This window comes from Syngnathus scovelli, chromosome 14, assembly GCF_024217435.2.
Source record: "Syngnathus scovelli strain Florida chromosome 14, RoL_Ssco_1.2, whole genome shotgun sequence".
In the NCBI taxonomy this organism is placed as follows: domain Eukaryota; kingdom Metazoa; phylum Chordata; class Actinopteri; order Syngnathiformes; family Syngnathidae; genus Syngnathus; species Syngnathus scovelli.
The window spans coordinates 9,454,325-9,468,550 of NC_090860.1; the positions used below are offsets into that span (position 1 = coordinate 9,454,325).

At 41.9% G+C, this 14,226-nt stretch overlaps 4 protein-coding genes across 7 annotated transcripts; all 4 read left to right on the forward strand.

Moving 5' to 3' along the window:
* The first annotated feature begins 34 nt into the window (after positions 1-34).
* acyp1 (acylphosphatase 1, erythrocyte (common) type) lies at positions 35-1,200 on the forward strand. Its single transcript, XM_049741468.1, has 3 exons — positions 35-185; positions 345-426; positions 843-1,200. Exons 1-3 carry the CDS (start codon positions 97-99, stop codon positions 1,056-1,058), a joined length of 387 nt encoding a protein of 128 aa, XP_049597425.1. The 5' UTR covers positions 35-96; the 3' UTR covers positions 1,059-1,200.
* A 112-nt stretch (positions 1,201-1,312) lies between these two features.
* Positions 1,313-7,048, forward strand: mlh3 (mutL homolog 3 (E. coli)). Its single transcript, XM_049741453.2, has 12 exons — positions 1,313-3,726; positions 3,972-4,073; positions 4,158-4,237; positions 4,310-4,414; positions 4,725-4,794; positions 4,881-4,949; positions 5,012-5,120; positions 5,390-5,549; positions 5,675-5,698; positions 6,141-6,219; positions 6,295-6,446; positions 6,536-7,048. The coding sequence occupies exons 1-12, from the start codon at positions 1,512-1,514 to the stop codon at positions 6,605-6,607; spliced, it is 3,237 nt and encodes a 1,078-aa protein (XP_049597410.1). The 5' UTR covers positions 1,313-1,511; the 3' UTR covers positions 6,608-7,048.
* A 556-nt stretch (positions 7,049-7,604) lies between these two features.
* LOC125981396 (protein c-Fos) lies at positions 7,605-10,433 on the forward strand. The gene is made up of 4 exons (XM_049741462.2): positions 7,605-7,951; positions 8,527-8,742; positions 9,007-9,114; positions 9,188-10,433. The coding sequence occupies exons 1-4, from the start codon at positions 7,799-7,801 to the stop codon at positions 9,860-9,862; spliced, it is 1,152 nt and encodes a 383-aa protein (XP_049597419.1). The 5' UTR covers positions 7,605-7,798; the 3' UTR covers positions 9,863-10,433.
* Positions 10,434-10,633: 200 nt separating this feature from the next.
* On the forward strand, positions 10,634-13,861 carry LOC125981398 (jun dimerization protein 2). 4 transcript variants are annotated; one of them, XM_049741464.2, is made up of 4 exons: positions 10,634-10,801; positions 12,090-12,265; positions 12,507-12,611; positions 13,058-13,861. In XM_049741464.2, exons 1-4 carry the CDS (start codon positions 10,687-10,689, stop codon positions 13,244-13,246), a joined length of 585 nt encoding a protein of 194 aa, XP_049597421.1. In that variant the 5' UTR covers positions 10,634-10,686; the 3' UTR covers positions 13,247-13,861. The 4 variants fall into 4 exon arrangements, with proteins under 4 accessions (XP_049597421.1, XP_049597422.1, XP_049597424.1 ...); XM_049741465.2 differs by having other exon boundaries at positions 10,652-10,801; positions 12,111-12,265; XM_049741467.2 differs by lacking the exon at positions 10,634-10,801 and adding an exon at positions 10,841-11,271 and having other exon boundaries at positions 12,111-12,265.
* The last annotated feature ends 365 nt before the right edge of the window (positions 13,862-14,226 follow it).

Consider the following 14,226-nt stretch of genomic DNA (forward strand, 5'->3'; position numbering starts at 1 on the left):
ACTAAAGATTAAAACGTCGTTTTTGACCAGATAATGCGGTTCAGTCTCGACTACGTGCTTGCGGTCACGTTTGTTGCTAGGATACCGTCGCTTTTGATGACGTCAATATCGTCACTTCCGGAAGTAGATGTCACCGCAAATTCCTCAATAGTTTTTAACGTCCAGTCCATTCGAATAACTTTCAGGTGAATATTTAAATAACAACAAAGAAACCTGAATTCTGCATATTAATCCATATAAAGACATTTCTTCAGATTTTAGACGATAGTGCATGCTAGGATGTCGCTGCACTGCAACCTACCTATTATGGTTAGAATATCAATGTCGTATTTTTCTATTTGCAGCATGGCAGACGGAGAATTGATTTCTGTGGATTATGAAGTGTTTGGAAAAGTGCAAGGGGTGTTTTTTCGGAAATATACACAGGTACCTTATGTTATATCCTTACTATTTTCCAGGTTTTAGTGCGTTATGCACTTATATTTTGTAGACAGATTGACAAATGCATTGTCACGTTTCGTCAAGAATACACGTTTCCCTGCTCCCCCCCCCCCCAGGCATTTGTACATATACATAAATATATAAATATCTGACCTTGAAGAAAATATAAACAAAAAGATCTACTCTGATTACGATTTACAGTGGATGTAAAAATGTCAAATAAGTTTAAAGAATAAATACATTTTAAGTAATTTGATGTCATTTGTTTATTCATTATTATGACATTCATCAAGAGGATTGTGGTATTACTTGCATTTCATAAGTAATGTTTCGCGTGCAGTAAAGTTGGTGGTCATGTTATTTGACCATCAAATGATCTGTTCTTCTGTTGGACTTTGCAGACCCAGGGCAAGAAGCTCGGCCTTGTAGGTTGGGTCCAGAACACAAGTGTGGGAACTGTGCAAGGGCAGATCCAGGGCCCGCGCAAAAAGGTGATAGAAATGAAACAATGGCTCAAAACCACTGGGAGTCCCAAATCACAGATTACCAAGGCAGAGTTCAAGAATGAGAAAACAGTTGTCAGTCTTGAATACTCATCTTTTGACATTGTAAAATGACATGCACATTATTAGTCTACAAGCAGTTATTTATTTTGTCTGACATTTGTTGAAATTCATTATGTATCATGTATTGAAAAGGTGAATATTCCTTACATCCACAGTATCTGGAAAAGCTGTCATCAATAAAACAAAAAACGCAGTTAGTTTTTTAATTCTCAATTTAAATGAACTATTCATCCCTTGCAGTAGGTGGCGCGCGAGGACAGAGGGGGTCCATTGGTTCCTTCCACAATAGCATGGCAGTCGGTTAATGTTTAGCTTCCGGTGTCGACATTTTTTCATTTTCGTGAGTTGTTTATATTTTGTTTTTCCTTTATTTTTAAGTACCAATTTTTGACAGCAGCATGAATACGCCACGGTCACGACTAGAGGACTCTAAATAGACTAGAGGAAGCAAAATGGCGACGGCGAAATGTCACGTTTAAAAACAAGTGAAAATGTGCAACCGGTATGATTAAATGTCTGTCGGAAGACGTTCGGGTGAAACTTCGCTCCGGTGTCGCCGTCCCTTCTCTTCAACAATGCGTCGAGGAGCTCGTCCTCAACAGCCTCGACGCCGGGGCGACGTGTGTGGGTGTCCGGATGGACCTGGAGGCGTTCAAGATCCAGGTTATCGACAACGGTGCCGGGATGAGCGCAGAGGACATGGCATGTGTAGGCAACAGATATTACACAAGCAAATGTCACTCACTTGGTGACCTGGATGATCTCAGGTACTATGGCTTCAGGGGTGAGGCCATCGCAAGTGTAGTTGCCATGGCTACGCTTGTAGAAATCTCATCCCGGACTAAAAACACAGGCAGGACACTTGTTAAGATGTTCAAGAATGGCAAAGCGATGGATGTGTTCGAAAAGGACATTACTCGACCAACTCCTGGAACCACAGTTATCATTTGCAACTTGTTCCACAACACGCCCGTGCGCAGGAAAAGGATGGACCTCGTCCTGGAGGGTGAGAAGGTCAAACACCGGGTGGAGGCCATGTCTCTGATGCACCCGTCTGTGTCTTTCACTTTGCGGAATGACTGCACGAGCACCATGATAGTGCAGCTGCCCAAAGCCAGAGACACCTACCACAGGTTTATCCAGATCCACAGCCTGGCTCGAGCTCAGAAACTGGGAGAGATCCAGCACACGCGTGCCCAGTTTGAGGTGACGGGTTATCTTGGCAAAGAGGGCCACTATAATGCTAGCTTGCAGTTCTTGTATATAAATGGCAGATTGCTTCTAAAGACACGCATACACACGCTGCTGAACTCGCTTCTACGTAGACTTAGCAGTCCAACTCAGAGGAATGACAGCCCAGAAAAACAGTCCGCCGTCAGGAGCCCAAAGCAGAAACGCGGCCAAGACCTCCACGGAATATATGTAATAAATATTAAATGTTCCTATTCGGAGTATGATATTAGTCTCGAGCCCGCCAAAACCCTAATTGAGTTCAAAGACTGGGATGGTGTTTTGCTATGCATCGAAGAGGCCGTAAAAGCTTTCCTCTGCAGGGAGAACTTGGTTCTCTTCCAAGATGACTTGCACAATGCATCGCCAAGGTTGTTTAAAGTGGATAGCGTGGCGCAAGACGACACCCGTGTTGACCACTATGTTAATCCCGCCTCCATTTGTCCATCGGCGCCGACACTGGCGTCGCAATCCGTCCATCGCAAGCACGAGACTCACATTGCATCTGATGTGCTCGAAACTCAAAATGAAGGACATGCTGATCAGACTAGACACGAACCTGTTGATGTTGCCAAGGAAGCGGAGCCCACGTTTAGTAAATCTCTGGACATTGAAAAGGAGATAAGGTTATCTCAAACAACTCTAAGTGTTAATTTGTCACACAGTCAAACAACTCTTGTTCCACAGGATGAAAGGGGAGAAGAAAAGCCAAACAGAAAGATTCGTGTGTTATCTCCATTTATTCACAAATGTCTGCAGGAGGCTCCCCAAAACAGTAGGACGCAATTTCATCATCAACCTTCAAGACACAAAATCTCCCTTGACACCCTCCATGATGCATCTTCACTAAGAAGCTTTTCTGATGCCATCCCCTCAAAAGTTCCCAAAGTGGTGGCTCAGGAGTCTGGATCGCTTGATGAGTTCAGAAGAATTTATGGAAAATCTGTGAAAAAAAATCCTACCTTGCTGAAGAGTCAGGTTAATGCTCAAATACTTCAACCAGTAGAAGATGCCCAGAATGGTTCTCTTTCCCAGAACCAACAACTGAAGATCGATGTCAAAGAAACCAAAGTATGCAGACAAGATGGCCCCCAAAGCTCAGCTCCTCAGTCTCAGTTAGTGTACACCAAGCAAAAAGGCACTTCAGAAAAACTATCTTTAGCCGGTAAACTTAACCACCTGAAAAAAAAAGAAAAAAAAGACACAGCAGCACCTAGTTGTGCTTCTCCACATAATTCCGGCCTCACCAGTACCCAAGACTGCATTAACAATGACCTTGGCACGGACACCACCGCCGAGCCCAGTAATGAAACCACGACGGCAGCATCCACCGACTGGCTCGGTCACTTTGATACCGAAATGGGAAAAATGGTGTATGTCAACAAAGTGACTGGGCTTAGCAAATACGAGGAACCTCCAATGGAAGAAACGCTTGCCCGCTGCACATCTGATATCACCAACATGGCTGTTAGTGTCGTCTCTGAAACGGGTGAGTCACTAATGGAGCTCGAGTACCAAGTATCCTTGTTTGACAGAAAACCAGACAAATAGATATGAAGGACCTAAAAAGTCTAGATATCCTTGTTCCAATAATAGTTTTTTTTGTTAAAAAAAAAAAAAAATCCACCATTAATGTAACCTATGACCTATACAAGGCAGTTTTTGACAGATTAAGTAAAATTTAAACAAATCACCTTTATTTCTATTTGTTGTATCTACTTTATGGTGCTGTAGGGACGGAGTACAGGTGTTACCCGTTCCAAGCAGAGCTAGTTCTTCCCTTCTTGCCTAAATCCAGAGGTGAAAGAGTGCTCATCGCGGGGACAGATGACGCAGGTACTGAACCACGGAGTCAAAGAAAGAGTGCTGATGTATTGTGCTCCGTAAGTGTGCCTTTGTTGTTTGTTTGTTTTTTGTCAGGTGACAATGTCAAGACCTCCAACTCGCTCTCGTCTTTGTACTCAAAGTGGAACAACCCCGTGTTTGTGCGTCCTCCGGAGGTAAGCTAGTGTCTATTTCTGATTGCATTGGATCTTTTTATTTTTAATACTGGTGGTGTCTTGTGATAAAAGGTCGCAGTGGATATCTCAAGCGGGCAAGCTAGTGGGCTTGCCGTTAAGATCCACAACATCCTTTTTCCGTACCGCTTCTCCAAAGACATGATGCACTCTATGAAGGTAGGTACTATCTTTGAGGATATATTCTCAAGTAAATACTTTATCCACAATTTATTATAATAATAATACATTTTATTTATAAGGCGCCTTTCAAGGCACTCAAGGTCACCGTACAGACATAAAATAGCATAAAAAAATTGACCGAATTTAAAAAAAAAAAATTAAAAGAGTTCTCTGGTGTCTTGAAGGTCTTTGTTGTTCTTCGATCAAAATACATAAATTAAAATAAAATTACAAGTTAATTTAAAAAAAGAGGGTTTTAGTAACATCACCTAAATAATCCAGCAAGCATTTTAATTTACATTTGCAGGTGCTCAATCAAGTTGACAACAAGTTTCTTGCATGCCTTATCAATACAAGTGATGATACGCAAAGCAAAGGTACGGAGGATCATTTTAGCTTTTTTTTTTATGCTTCTTTGTTGTTATTGTTCCTCCTCTCATATTTATTTGGTTTAAACTCTCAGGGAATCTTTTAGTACTGTTGGACCAGCACGCTGCACACGAGAGAGTGCGTCTTGAAAACCTAATAGCAGGTACGGAACAAGACAACATGCTTGTTCGGCAGGTAAGTGATACTCCAGCGCTGCCATTTCAGATTCCTTTGAAGACGACCCAAACGCACCCGGCGAGAGACGGTTGTGTTCATCCACAATTTTACCGCCTCTAAACATCCGTGTGACAGAAGAGGAACAAAGGTTGCTCAGGTAATATTTCTACAGGTGCCACACAATAAAAGGACACTTTATTAGGTACCCATGCCAACCTCATAGGGCTGGGCAGTATGGCCTTAGGGGAGCTCAACTTAAACTAAAAAGAAAATCCTTCTGTTAGGAATTTAGAAAACATTCTTCTCCTGAACTTACCTTTTTTCGTGTGAATTCAGCCAATTCCAAAATGTATTTCTTTTTTCACTCTGACTGGGCATGTAGGTCAACGCTACATGTTAACAGGCAACGTTTGTTTTCTCAACCAGGTCTTGTCAGGTTCATTTGCGGAGCTTGGGGCTGGAAGTGACATTCACACTTGGGCATGATGACCACGTTCTCGTAGGCAAGGTGCCCGTTTGTTTCGTGGAAAAAGAAAATAATGAGCTTCGGCGGAAGAGACCGTCTGTTATCAAGCGTGTTGTTGAGGTATGGCATTTGTGTTTGGCATTTCTGTTTTTTAACACCGGAGTGTTAAAAAAAAAAAAAAAAAACATTCAAATGAATGACTCACCAGGGTCTGTCTGTATGTGTGTGTGTGTGTGTGTTTTTAGGATTACCTTCAAGAGCAGATGGAGGTAAGACTGAAGCGTCCACACTTTGTTAAAAATATTAAAAGGACTGTTGAACCTCCCAAGGTTGAACTGATTACTCCAAATGAAGCTCTTTTTTTTGGAGAAGCCTGAAAGTTTTGTGCTGTCACTCAATAGTTTTCAAACTATTCATAATGCGTTTCACCTTGAGGAGAAAAGGTTTTTTTCTATAGGCATGTTGCTCTTTTTTGTGATGAGCTGATGTACGTTTGTGCCAAACTTACCATTTAAAATTATGACATAACTATTCAGTTCAACCTTGATTTTATCAGACTGGAATAAAATCTCACCAACACGTGAGGGAATTATGAACAGTTTGAAATCGCAGTCAGTGTTAGTACCAATTTTTTTTTTTAAAATGGCATTCAAACAGGGGTGTGTAGACTTTTATCACCTTTAAGAGGTTGAACTATATTGTTTGTGTTAGTTACTCCGCTCCACAGGTAGCGTGAAAGGAACCCTACCGCTTACGGTGCTGAAAGTCCTCGCCTCACTCGCGTGTCACGGTAAGGTTAAATGATCATCTTCATCATCATTTGGCTCCAAGCATCAGACTGGAAAAGCCCTACGCATTCCAACAGGCGCCATCAAATTCAACGACAGCCTGAATCGAGACGAGTGCCAAAGCTTGGTTGCGTCCTTGTCGTCCTGCCAGCTGCCCTTCCAATGCGCCCACGGCCGTCCATCCATCGCGCCGCTCGTCGATGTCCTCCATTTGGAGCCCAACCAGAAGGTACTGGATTGCAGAAGTGCTCTTAAAAAGTGTGCCCGCCAGACACATTTGACGATGACTAGGCATTCTTGTCCCCCCCCTCCTCACAGGAACCTCAGAAACCCAACCTTGGAAAGTTAAGAAGAATGTACAAAGCATGGGTACTATATGGGAATAGGTAATTTTGTGGCGACCTCATGAAATATTTTTCTTCCTAATGTATTTGTGTATATACGTAGGTGTGTGTGTGCGTGTATATATGTATATATATTTTGTATTTGCGTGTGTTGTGCATTTTATGAATCCCTGACAAAAGATGGTATGATAAACAATGACTTCTCAAAATTACAGAGTGTCTTAAGAGCATGTGAATGTACACGTGCACTCATACACGTGAACTTAAGGTCACCAAGTGAGATGTGTCACCTCTCTTAAAATAATCTGGATATGACACTGCACTGTAATAACCATATTTTAAAATGAATACCCTTCTCATAACTTTAATTTTCTTAGAATGTCAGAAAATATAATGGTGTACCAAATATTGTATATGTTGGTGGGCCAATTTAATTTGAAATAGTCCATTTATGGTCATGATACAATAAAGACGCAGTGGTAAACTGGCCAATTATTTACTTGTAAACACGCAGATCTTGTTTATTTTATGATCTTCTTTATTTTACGACACACTTTGCCTCCAAAAACCATTAAATGTGTCGACTGAGAATGAACTCAGCAGTCTGTCCTTGTGGAGGAGGAGGATGCGCGCCTCCTCCGCCTGTCTTCCATTCACGTGACTCCTTCGTGCACGTTTCTCTTCTCACTTCAAAACACATACAATGTCTCAGTTATTTTTCATTCAAAACTAAGCAACAAAGAGGATCCATTATCAAACACTGTTCTCCACCCCCATAATTGTCTTGTAAATGATGGCTGGGAAACGTGCGGATTGAATGACAAAACGCACTCAATGACATTCCTGAAGAAATGTATGGTCACGTGTGTATTAATAATGCACCCCCACACCCCAATATAAAGCTGTCATTTACGTTTACAATCGGCATTAACGTCTCTTATCAATCACCAATTGCAGACGTATGATGATGAAACTTGAGACAAAGCCCCATCGTCAAAAACACGGGACTCTTTGTTGAATTTCAGTCGGAATCCCCCCGCAACTTTGACAATGGTACAGTCTTGGTTCATTCATAAAATTGTAGCAGGGCTCTAAAGGAGGGGCTTGCATCCAGCTCGTCCAGTTACCAGGTAGATTTTATTACCTGGACGACTGAACCTCGGCTGGCTCCCAAGAAGCATTTTTCCTCTATTTATTTTTGAAATTATTGAGTCAACTATTTTGGTGTGTCTTCGTGATGCTTCGTAAAGAGAATACGCCAGACATGGAAGTAGAGTCTCCCACCTGCCGGGCGGACTCTCCCGCTGGGATAAGGTGCCAGGAGACGGCCGAGGGGGCGAACTCTCCTGCCTCCTCCACATCCTCCTCTTCCTCGGGGGACAACGCAAAGGTATTAATGTCTCTTTTGATTGAGCGTTTAACACGTAGCTCGCGTTAAGTCGCTGTTTTTGTTTGAGGCACAAATTCTAATTAAATCATTTGGACACATTTTTATATCTGTTGTTTTTCTATGATCGAAGTGGCAAATTGTGGGTCGTGCTTTTCTTTCTTTTGTCTTTATTTTGGTGCGTGCTCCCAAGCAATGGGCCAGATGCGAGCGCGTCGATGCAGAGGTTCATTGAGAAAAAAAATAAATCCATTCAGGAGACTCCACAGCATCCCTGCGTCAGCTCTGACGTCATCGGCAATGATAAAGTCAAATATTGATCGGGGGAGAGGGCTATTTCTGTTTGGCTGCATGTCAAGGAACAGTTAGTCCTTCAGAATTACAGCCAGATCAATTGAAGCATGTATTCCAAATGAGGGTCGATTTCATTATAGATTATTTATTTATTTTTCCATTCAGGTCGTCTCCTAAAAAAAATCCTGACTGACAATGGAATCTTCCCCAGACTTTCTTTCAGCTTACACTGTCAAGGCATGAAATAAAAATCTAATTGGTAAATATTTATTTTTCCACCTCAGGACATCTGCCAAGACCCAGTATTTGTTCCGACCGTGACTGCAATCTCCTCCAGCCCTGATTTCCAGTGGATGGTCCAGCCTACAATCATCACATCCGTTTCCCCATCTCCAGGTTGCGAGCCAGCCAATGAGCCGAAGAGTTCTCGCCAGGCAACACCCATAAGAGAGAGCAGGAATAAGGGAAAGAATGCGGCGAGGAAAGCAAAAGCCGAGCAGGTATCGGGTCAACTCACAGCATGCAATGCACATTTCCTCGTGCCCGGCATTGTGCACGCTCTTCCTTATAGGCACTCCATTTATATTCAGGTCACAGCAAGTCTGCAACATTGGTCTATTTTTAGACACGTGGCTACCCAAACATGCTTAGTGCCATTCTCCAGGGGCTGCATTAATTGGCACTGAGATGTATAGCAGACTTTTGGGGATGCAAGTGACTGGATTCTTGGAGGTTCTCACTCAATTGTTTTCTCCTTGTACCAGCTGTCTCCAGAGGAGGAGGAGAAGAAGAGGATCAGGAGGGAGAGGAATAAAATGGCTGCTGCCAAGTGCCGCAACCGCCGGAGGGAACTGACGGATACGCTGCAAGCTGTAAGTAAACAAGTACGAGTTTATTCAACTGTCATTCGCACTCACTCACGTGTGAATGTGGTATCGCCAAAAGGAGACGGACAAGCTGGAGGAGGAAAAAGCATCCCTGGAGACAGAAATCGCCAACCTCCTCAAAGAGAAGGAGCGTTTGGAAATCATCCTGGCCACACATAAACCCGTGTGCCAAGTGTCCGAAGATATGGAGTCAGTGTTCCAGGATTCCGCCGGATCCCTTGAAATCCCACCGAGTCCGGAAGAGGACCGGCTCCCGGACGACGGCGTGCAGGAAGCTCCTTCGCTCCAAGACATGGACATCCCCAACGATCCGTCCGTAGCCATCTCAGGGAACTCCAACATCCTGTTGTGCGCCAGTGCCGAAATCAGCATCTGCGATCTGGAGCCCTCTCTGGACATTAAGTCGGGGCTTCTGGATGCTATGCTGCCCACTTTCGGGGATAAGCCACCCATGGAGACGGCCCGGTCGGTTCCGGACATTGACTTGAGCGGCTCTCTCGGGGTCTCAGACTGGGAGACCCTGTACAAGTCCGTCTCCAGCGACCTGGAGCCCCTCAGTACTCCCGTGGTGACTTCCACTCCGACCTGCAGCAGCTACCTGTCCGTCTTTACCTTCTCCTGTCCTGAGTTGGACTTGCTCACAGAAGGACTGGACAACCATAAAGGAGGAGGCGGAGGAGGAAAAGCCGAATCTGTCGATCATCTCAACTCCCCAACTTTGCTGGCTCTATAAAGGAAGGTGATGCGTGTCACTTGTTTCTCTCTCTTGCAGGTTCTGGACTTTGGATACCAGAAGTGAGCAACTCACATAAGCAACTGTGTGTAAGCGGTAACGACAGAAAGAAAGACACATATCCAACAGTGTGATAATGTAGCGCGGCGTCCACTTTGACAGAAGCGAGCTCTCCATTCAAATGCATGCGGAGAAGTCTCCAGATCATTTTCAAAACTTATATACTGTACAGCATATCTATCAGTATATATGATCCGTTACTAGATCTAGGATGTAATGTGGAATTTAACGTGTCTGTATGGTTTTGTGTTTTAGTGTCCTGATTACTCTTAATGCCGTACTCACACACACGAAACACTTTCATCCATGCTTACCTCAATGTCACCGATTGTGGTTTTGACCTCATTGTTGAGAAAGTTTTCCATGAAAACATCCAGTGCTATATACTATATATCTATCGAGATGTAACTTATGATTTATTTTTCTACCTGTCAGATTTTGTTAAAGGAGAGATTGAGCATTGAGTGCTTATCTATACTGTTGAATAACAATAAAAAATAAATTGACTGAGTTTTATGTGTAATACCTGATTTTTGAAGTGGTGTTGATAAAATAATTTGTACAAATAAAGAGATCTGAAAAATCTACCTTAGCAATAGGTGCAGTAAACAAGTATTTCCCATTACTGAGTACTTTTGTGGCTAATCGGTGCTTGATTGGAGGAGGAGCGTGACTTCCCCTCCAACTACTTTTTTTTTTTTTTTTTTAAACATCCCTGTTGCTGGCATCGGCCTCCTCATTTCCGCATTCCTGAATCCTCCCAGATGGGGATCACGTTTAGAGTCGGGCTGATGCAACGGTCTCCACTTTATAAAATTTACACTCGACCCACGGCCGATCAGAAGAAAGCACATTTGTTCCAGAAGGGCTCCAAGTCAGGTCAGTGGATATGTTGTAAAGACGACTTGTTTGCTAAATAAAAAAGTTTGCATTTGCTCTGAGTTTGCAATCGCGACTGCCATTATTTTACAGTACTGTATGGTAATTTTAAATATTGCCTGTTGGGTACTTGCGCAACAAACATGTCGTGTTTTAAAAAAAAAAAAATTATACGATTAAACATGTTATCATGGCGATGTGTTATGGCCCCTTTGCACGGATTTTTTTTTTTTTAAGGCAGTGTCGACATTGCAACTTTTGATTGGTGCTGGGAGCCTCTTACGAAAACAAAGTTGCGTAAACGCACAAAACTTGCAATGGGGGTGGTGATATGTCCACATAAAGAAAACTTCCGCTTTCACTTTGTGCAGTGAACTCCGTGCAACCAGAAAAAGGCAAACTTGCAGTAAATATTTGCATTAAAAAAAACACGTTTTGCCTTTAAATGTTAAACAGTCTTATGGAAAACGGTAAGTATGTCAGAAACCAAAATTTGCTTGGTGATAAATTTTGTTATGGCCAACGATTACGTTTTTACTGTTTGTAAATTTGTTAGCAACATTTTGCAAAAACTAACTATTTTTAGTGAAATTTTGGAACCGTGTCCCATTGGTAAATAATAATTCATCAATTTTCTAATGCGCTTGTCTTTATTAGGTTGATTTGGACATGCATTGAAATTTATTTAAAAAAGGTGAATTTTAAGGGCTACAGTATCATAAATACAAAAAAATAGATCAACTATTTCTTCCTGTTTTGTCATACTGAGGTTACCTATTTCCGAACTGCTGACCTCGGATGCTCTTTCTTGGGGGCATCATGTGATTTTGGAATTTCCTTTGCTTTTGCCAGCTTATTGTCCTCGTGCTTACATTTCCTATTGTCTATAGATATATTGAAATATCCGTTTTCAATGCATAAAAAGTCTCTTGATGATGGCTCTCTTGATGGTACAAAATTATCTACATTGCACTTTGTTCCACTCCCCTGACATTAAGTCCAGAAAGAACATCAATTAGACTTTCTTGGTAAAAAAATATTTTGGTCCTACTTCGAATCAAGAATAATGTGTTGACTTACCACTAGTAGGTCATTTCTAAAGTTATTTACATAACTTCCTGGAATTTATGAAATTGCATTTGTTCCGGGAAACAGAGAGCAAGTAGATAAATAAATATTGACTTTCTAAGAAACTGACTTCCAATTCACAAGACCTATTTGAAGTTTTTTTTTTTTTCTTTTTAATGAGGCAACGTCTGAGTATGTCTGCCATTGTACATCTCCTTAGCCGAGTGTGCTACCATGCCAGGACGGATTCCGGATCCCTCGGTGACGGCGGGTTCCCTGCCCAGTCTGGGCCCTCTGGCTGGCATCGCAGCTGAGCTTCATGAGTTCAAGACAATGCTGTCGCCTCTCCACTTCATCGGCAGCTTTGGAAAGAGGCCCCTTGTCATCAAAACAGAGGTATTGTTCGTCCAAGAGAGTATAAATATTGTTTTTATTCAGTTTGTGTGTGTATGCCAATTGTATGAATACAAATAATTTTCTTGCCAACCACTTGTTAACTCGCTGCAAACCTATTATTATACTAATAATATCTGTCGTTTCTGTGCTTTCAGGCGCTTTCAGCTTTATAGTACTGAAGGCTTTTGAATTGTAATGTGAGTCCAAAATGAACATTTGCACATACCTTTTATCTTTTTAGAGAGATGAAGATGATGATAGAAGGAAACGAAGGCGAGAGAAAAACAAGGTAGCTGCAGCACGATGTCGAAACAAGAAGAAAGAGAGGACGGATTATCTACAAAAAGTGGGTACCTTTTTTTCAGCCTTCCATTCTTATTTTCATCTTCTCCATATAAATATTTTCAGAATATTTGTTACTTCTGTGCTTTGAGTTGCAAGCGTGGTCTGGGAATAAATCCAGCTCACATCTCAAGGCTCCACTGTAATTAGCAAACATCATTTCCTAGCCAACTAGCTAACATCAGTGCCCCTGGATATTATTTATTTCACCATCAAAACAATGTGTGTCAATCATGCTAACCATGTCTTAATTTCCAAATTTTTTTTTTTTAATCAGTTTACCTATACTCACTGGTAAACCATTTACCCCGTGGTACGATGGTAGAAAAAATCGTCTCGCCATTTCCCTGTTTTTCCAGTCGCTCTGTCTTGGTATTGCCACCTCATAAGTGCAGTATGTGTGATGTCATCCCTGACCCTTTAACTTCCTCTGCCTTTGTCCTCCTGCAGGAATCGGAAAGATTAGCAATGTTAAACTCTGATCTGAAAGCTCAGATTGAGGAGCTGAAACTTGAACGGCAGCAACTGATCCACATGCTTAACCGCCATCGTCCCACTTGCATCGTGCGGACGGACAGTGTCCAGACGCCCGATAGCGAAGCGAACCCGCTGCTGCTGCAGCAGTTGGAGGCCGTGTGAAGGCATCTCCTCCACTTACATAAGACGACGACAAGCACTTGGCTTTGAGCTGTAAGATGGAAGAAGAGCTGCTGAGCCCTTGGGATGTTGCACCGCAAGATGTGAATTGAACTCTGGTGTGACACTTGACTTAACTCCTCTGTTACTGCTCACCTCGCCAATGTCACATGGCCAAATTCAGAAAACAGGTAAGCTGCGATTGGTCGTGACCTGAGCACTGAGTACCTGTGATGTCATTTTCAGTCAACAGCAATTGGCAGAATGGATAAAAAAATTGGTGTATTTCACTGTTTAATATACGCAATATTAATCAGAATGCCGTGTTTAGACAAGTGAGGGCGCATAGAACATATTATTTTAAAGACACATTTTGAGTCGACTTCCGCTTTAATGGCATACACCTAAGTGGCTTATCTTGTGATTCTTTACCATATTTTGACGCAGGCGTCATTTATATCATGTATTTTACATATCAAATATACAGTACATATGTACTGTTGATGTATCTTCTTTAGACTGTGGTTGTTACCATTTTATATATAATTTTGTACTTTTGTATGATGTGTAAGTGAAATGCAATTTGTATCCCTTTAAGAAATACTTTTTTGAAACTAGCATTTATTGGCTTGGAGGGTGTTATTGTAGTAAATACTTCCATTTAGTGGCTGGATGGAAGACCACACACACACACACACACACTCCATTCTTATTTTTTCTAAGCACAGTCATGCCGTTGAAAATGTTTGCTATTGGCAACAGAGACAAGAATGTATGGGCTCAAAATTAGAATAGTGCTTTCATCAATATGTCAGTCATTTTTAAAACAGACTGATGGACCAGTTCTCTAGGTTAAAATAAGATCTTGAAATTGTTAAATGGTCTATTTTGCTAAAATTATGTTCTTGTGATTTAGTTGACTTGTAATAATGTAATTATAATTAACCACTCTAATACATGAACAACACCAAATGTTTTGTAAA

Bases quoted from the DNA above. Each gene is read 5' to 3' on its own strand.
- LOC125981398 (XM_049741464.2), top strand. From the start codon at position 10,687: ATGGGGATCACGTTTAGAGTCGGGCTGATGCAACGGTCTCCACTTTAT. The intron at 10,802-12,089 runs GTCAGTGGATAT...ACATCTCCTTAG, and splicing joins CCAGAAGGGCTCCAAGTCAG to CCGAGTGTGCTACCATGCCA. The intron at 12,266-12,506 runs GTATTGTTCGTC...TTATCTTTTTAG, and splicing joins CCCTTGTCATCAAAACAGAG to AGAGATGAAGATGATGATAG.
- LOC125981396 (XM_049741462.2), top strand. From the start codon at position 7,799: ATGCTTCGTAAAGAGAATACGCCAGACATGGAAGTAGAGTCTCCCACC. The intron at 8,743-9,006 runs GTATCGGGTCAA...TCCTTGTACCAG, and splicing joins GGAAAGCAAAAGCCGAGCAG to CTGTCTCCAGAGGAGGAGGA. The intron at 9,115-9,187 runs GTAAGTAAACAA...TATCGCCAAAAG, and splicing joins TGACGGATACGCTGCAAGCT to GAGACGGACAAGCTGGAGGA.
- acyp1 (XM_049741468.1), top strand. From the start codon at position 97: ATGACGTCAATATCGTCACTTCCGGAAGTAGATGTCACCGCAAATTCC. The intron at 186-344 runs GTGAATATTTAA...TTCTATTTGCAG, and splicing joins TCCATTCGAATAACTTTCAG to CATGGCAGACGGAGAATTGA. The intron at 427-842 runs GTACCTTATGTT...TGGACTTTGCAG, and splicing joins TTTTTCGGAAATATACACAG to ACCCAGGGCAAGAAGCTCGG.
- mlh3 (XM_049741453.2), top strand. From the start codon at position 1,512: ATGATTAAATGTCTGTCGGAAGACGTTCGGGTGAAACTTCGCTCCGGT. The intron at 4,950-5,011 runs GTACGGAACAAG...CTGCCATTTCAG, and splicing joins TCTTGAAAACCTAATAGCAG to ATTCCTTTGAAGACGACCCA. The intron at 6,220-6,294 runs GTAAGGTTAAAT...GCATTCCAACAG, and splicing joins CGCCTCACTCGCGTGTCACG to GCGCCATCAAATTCAACGAC.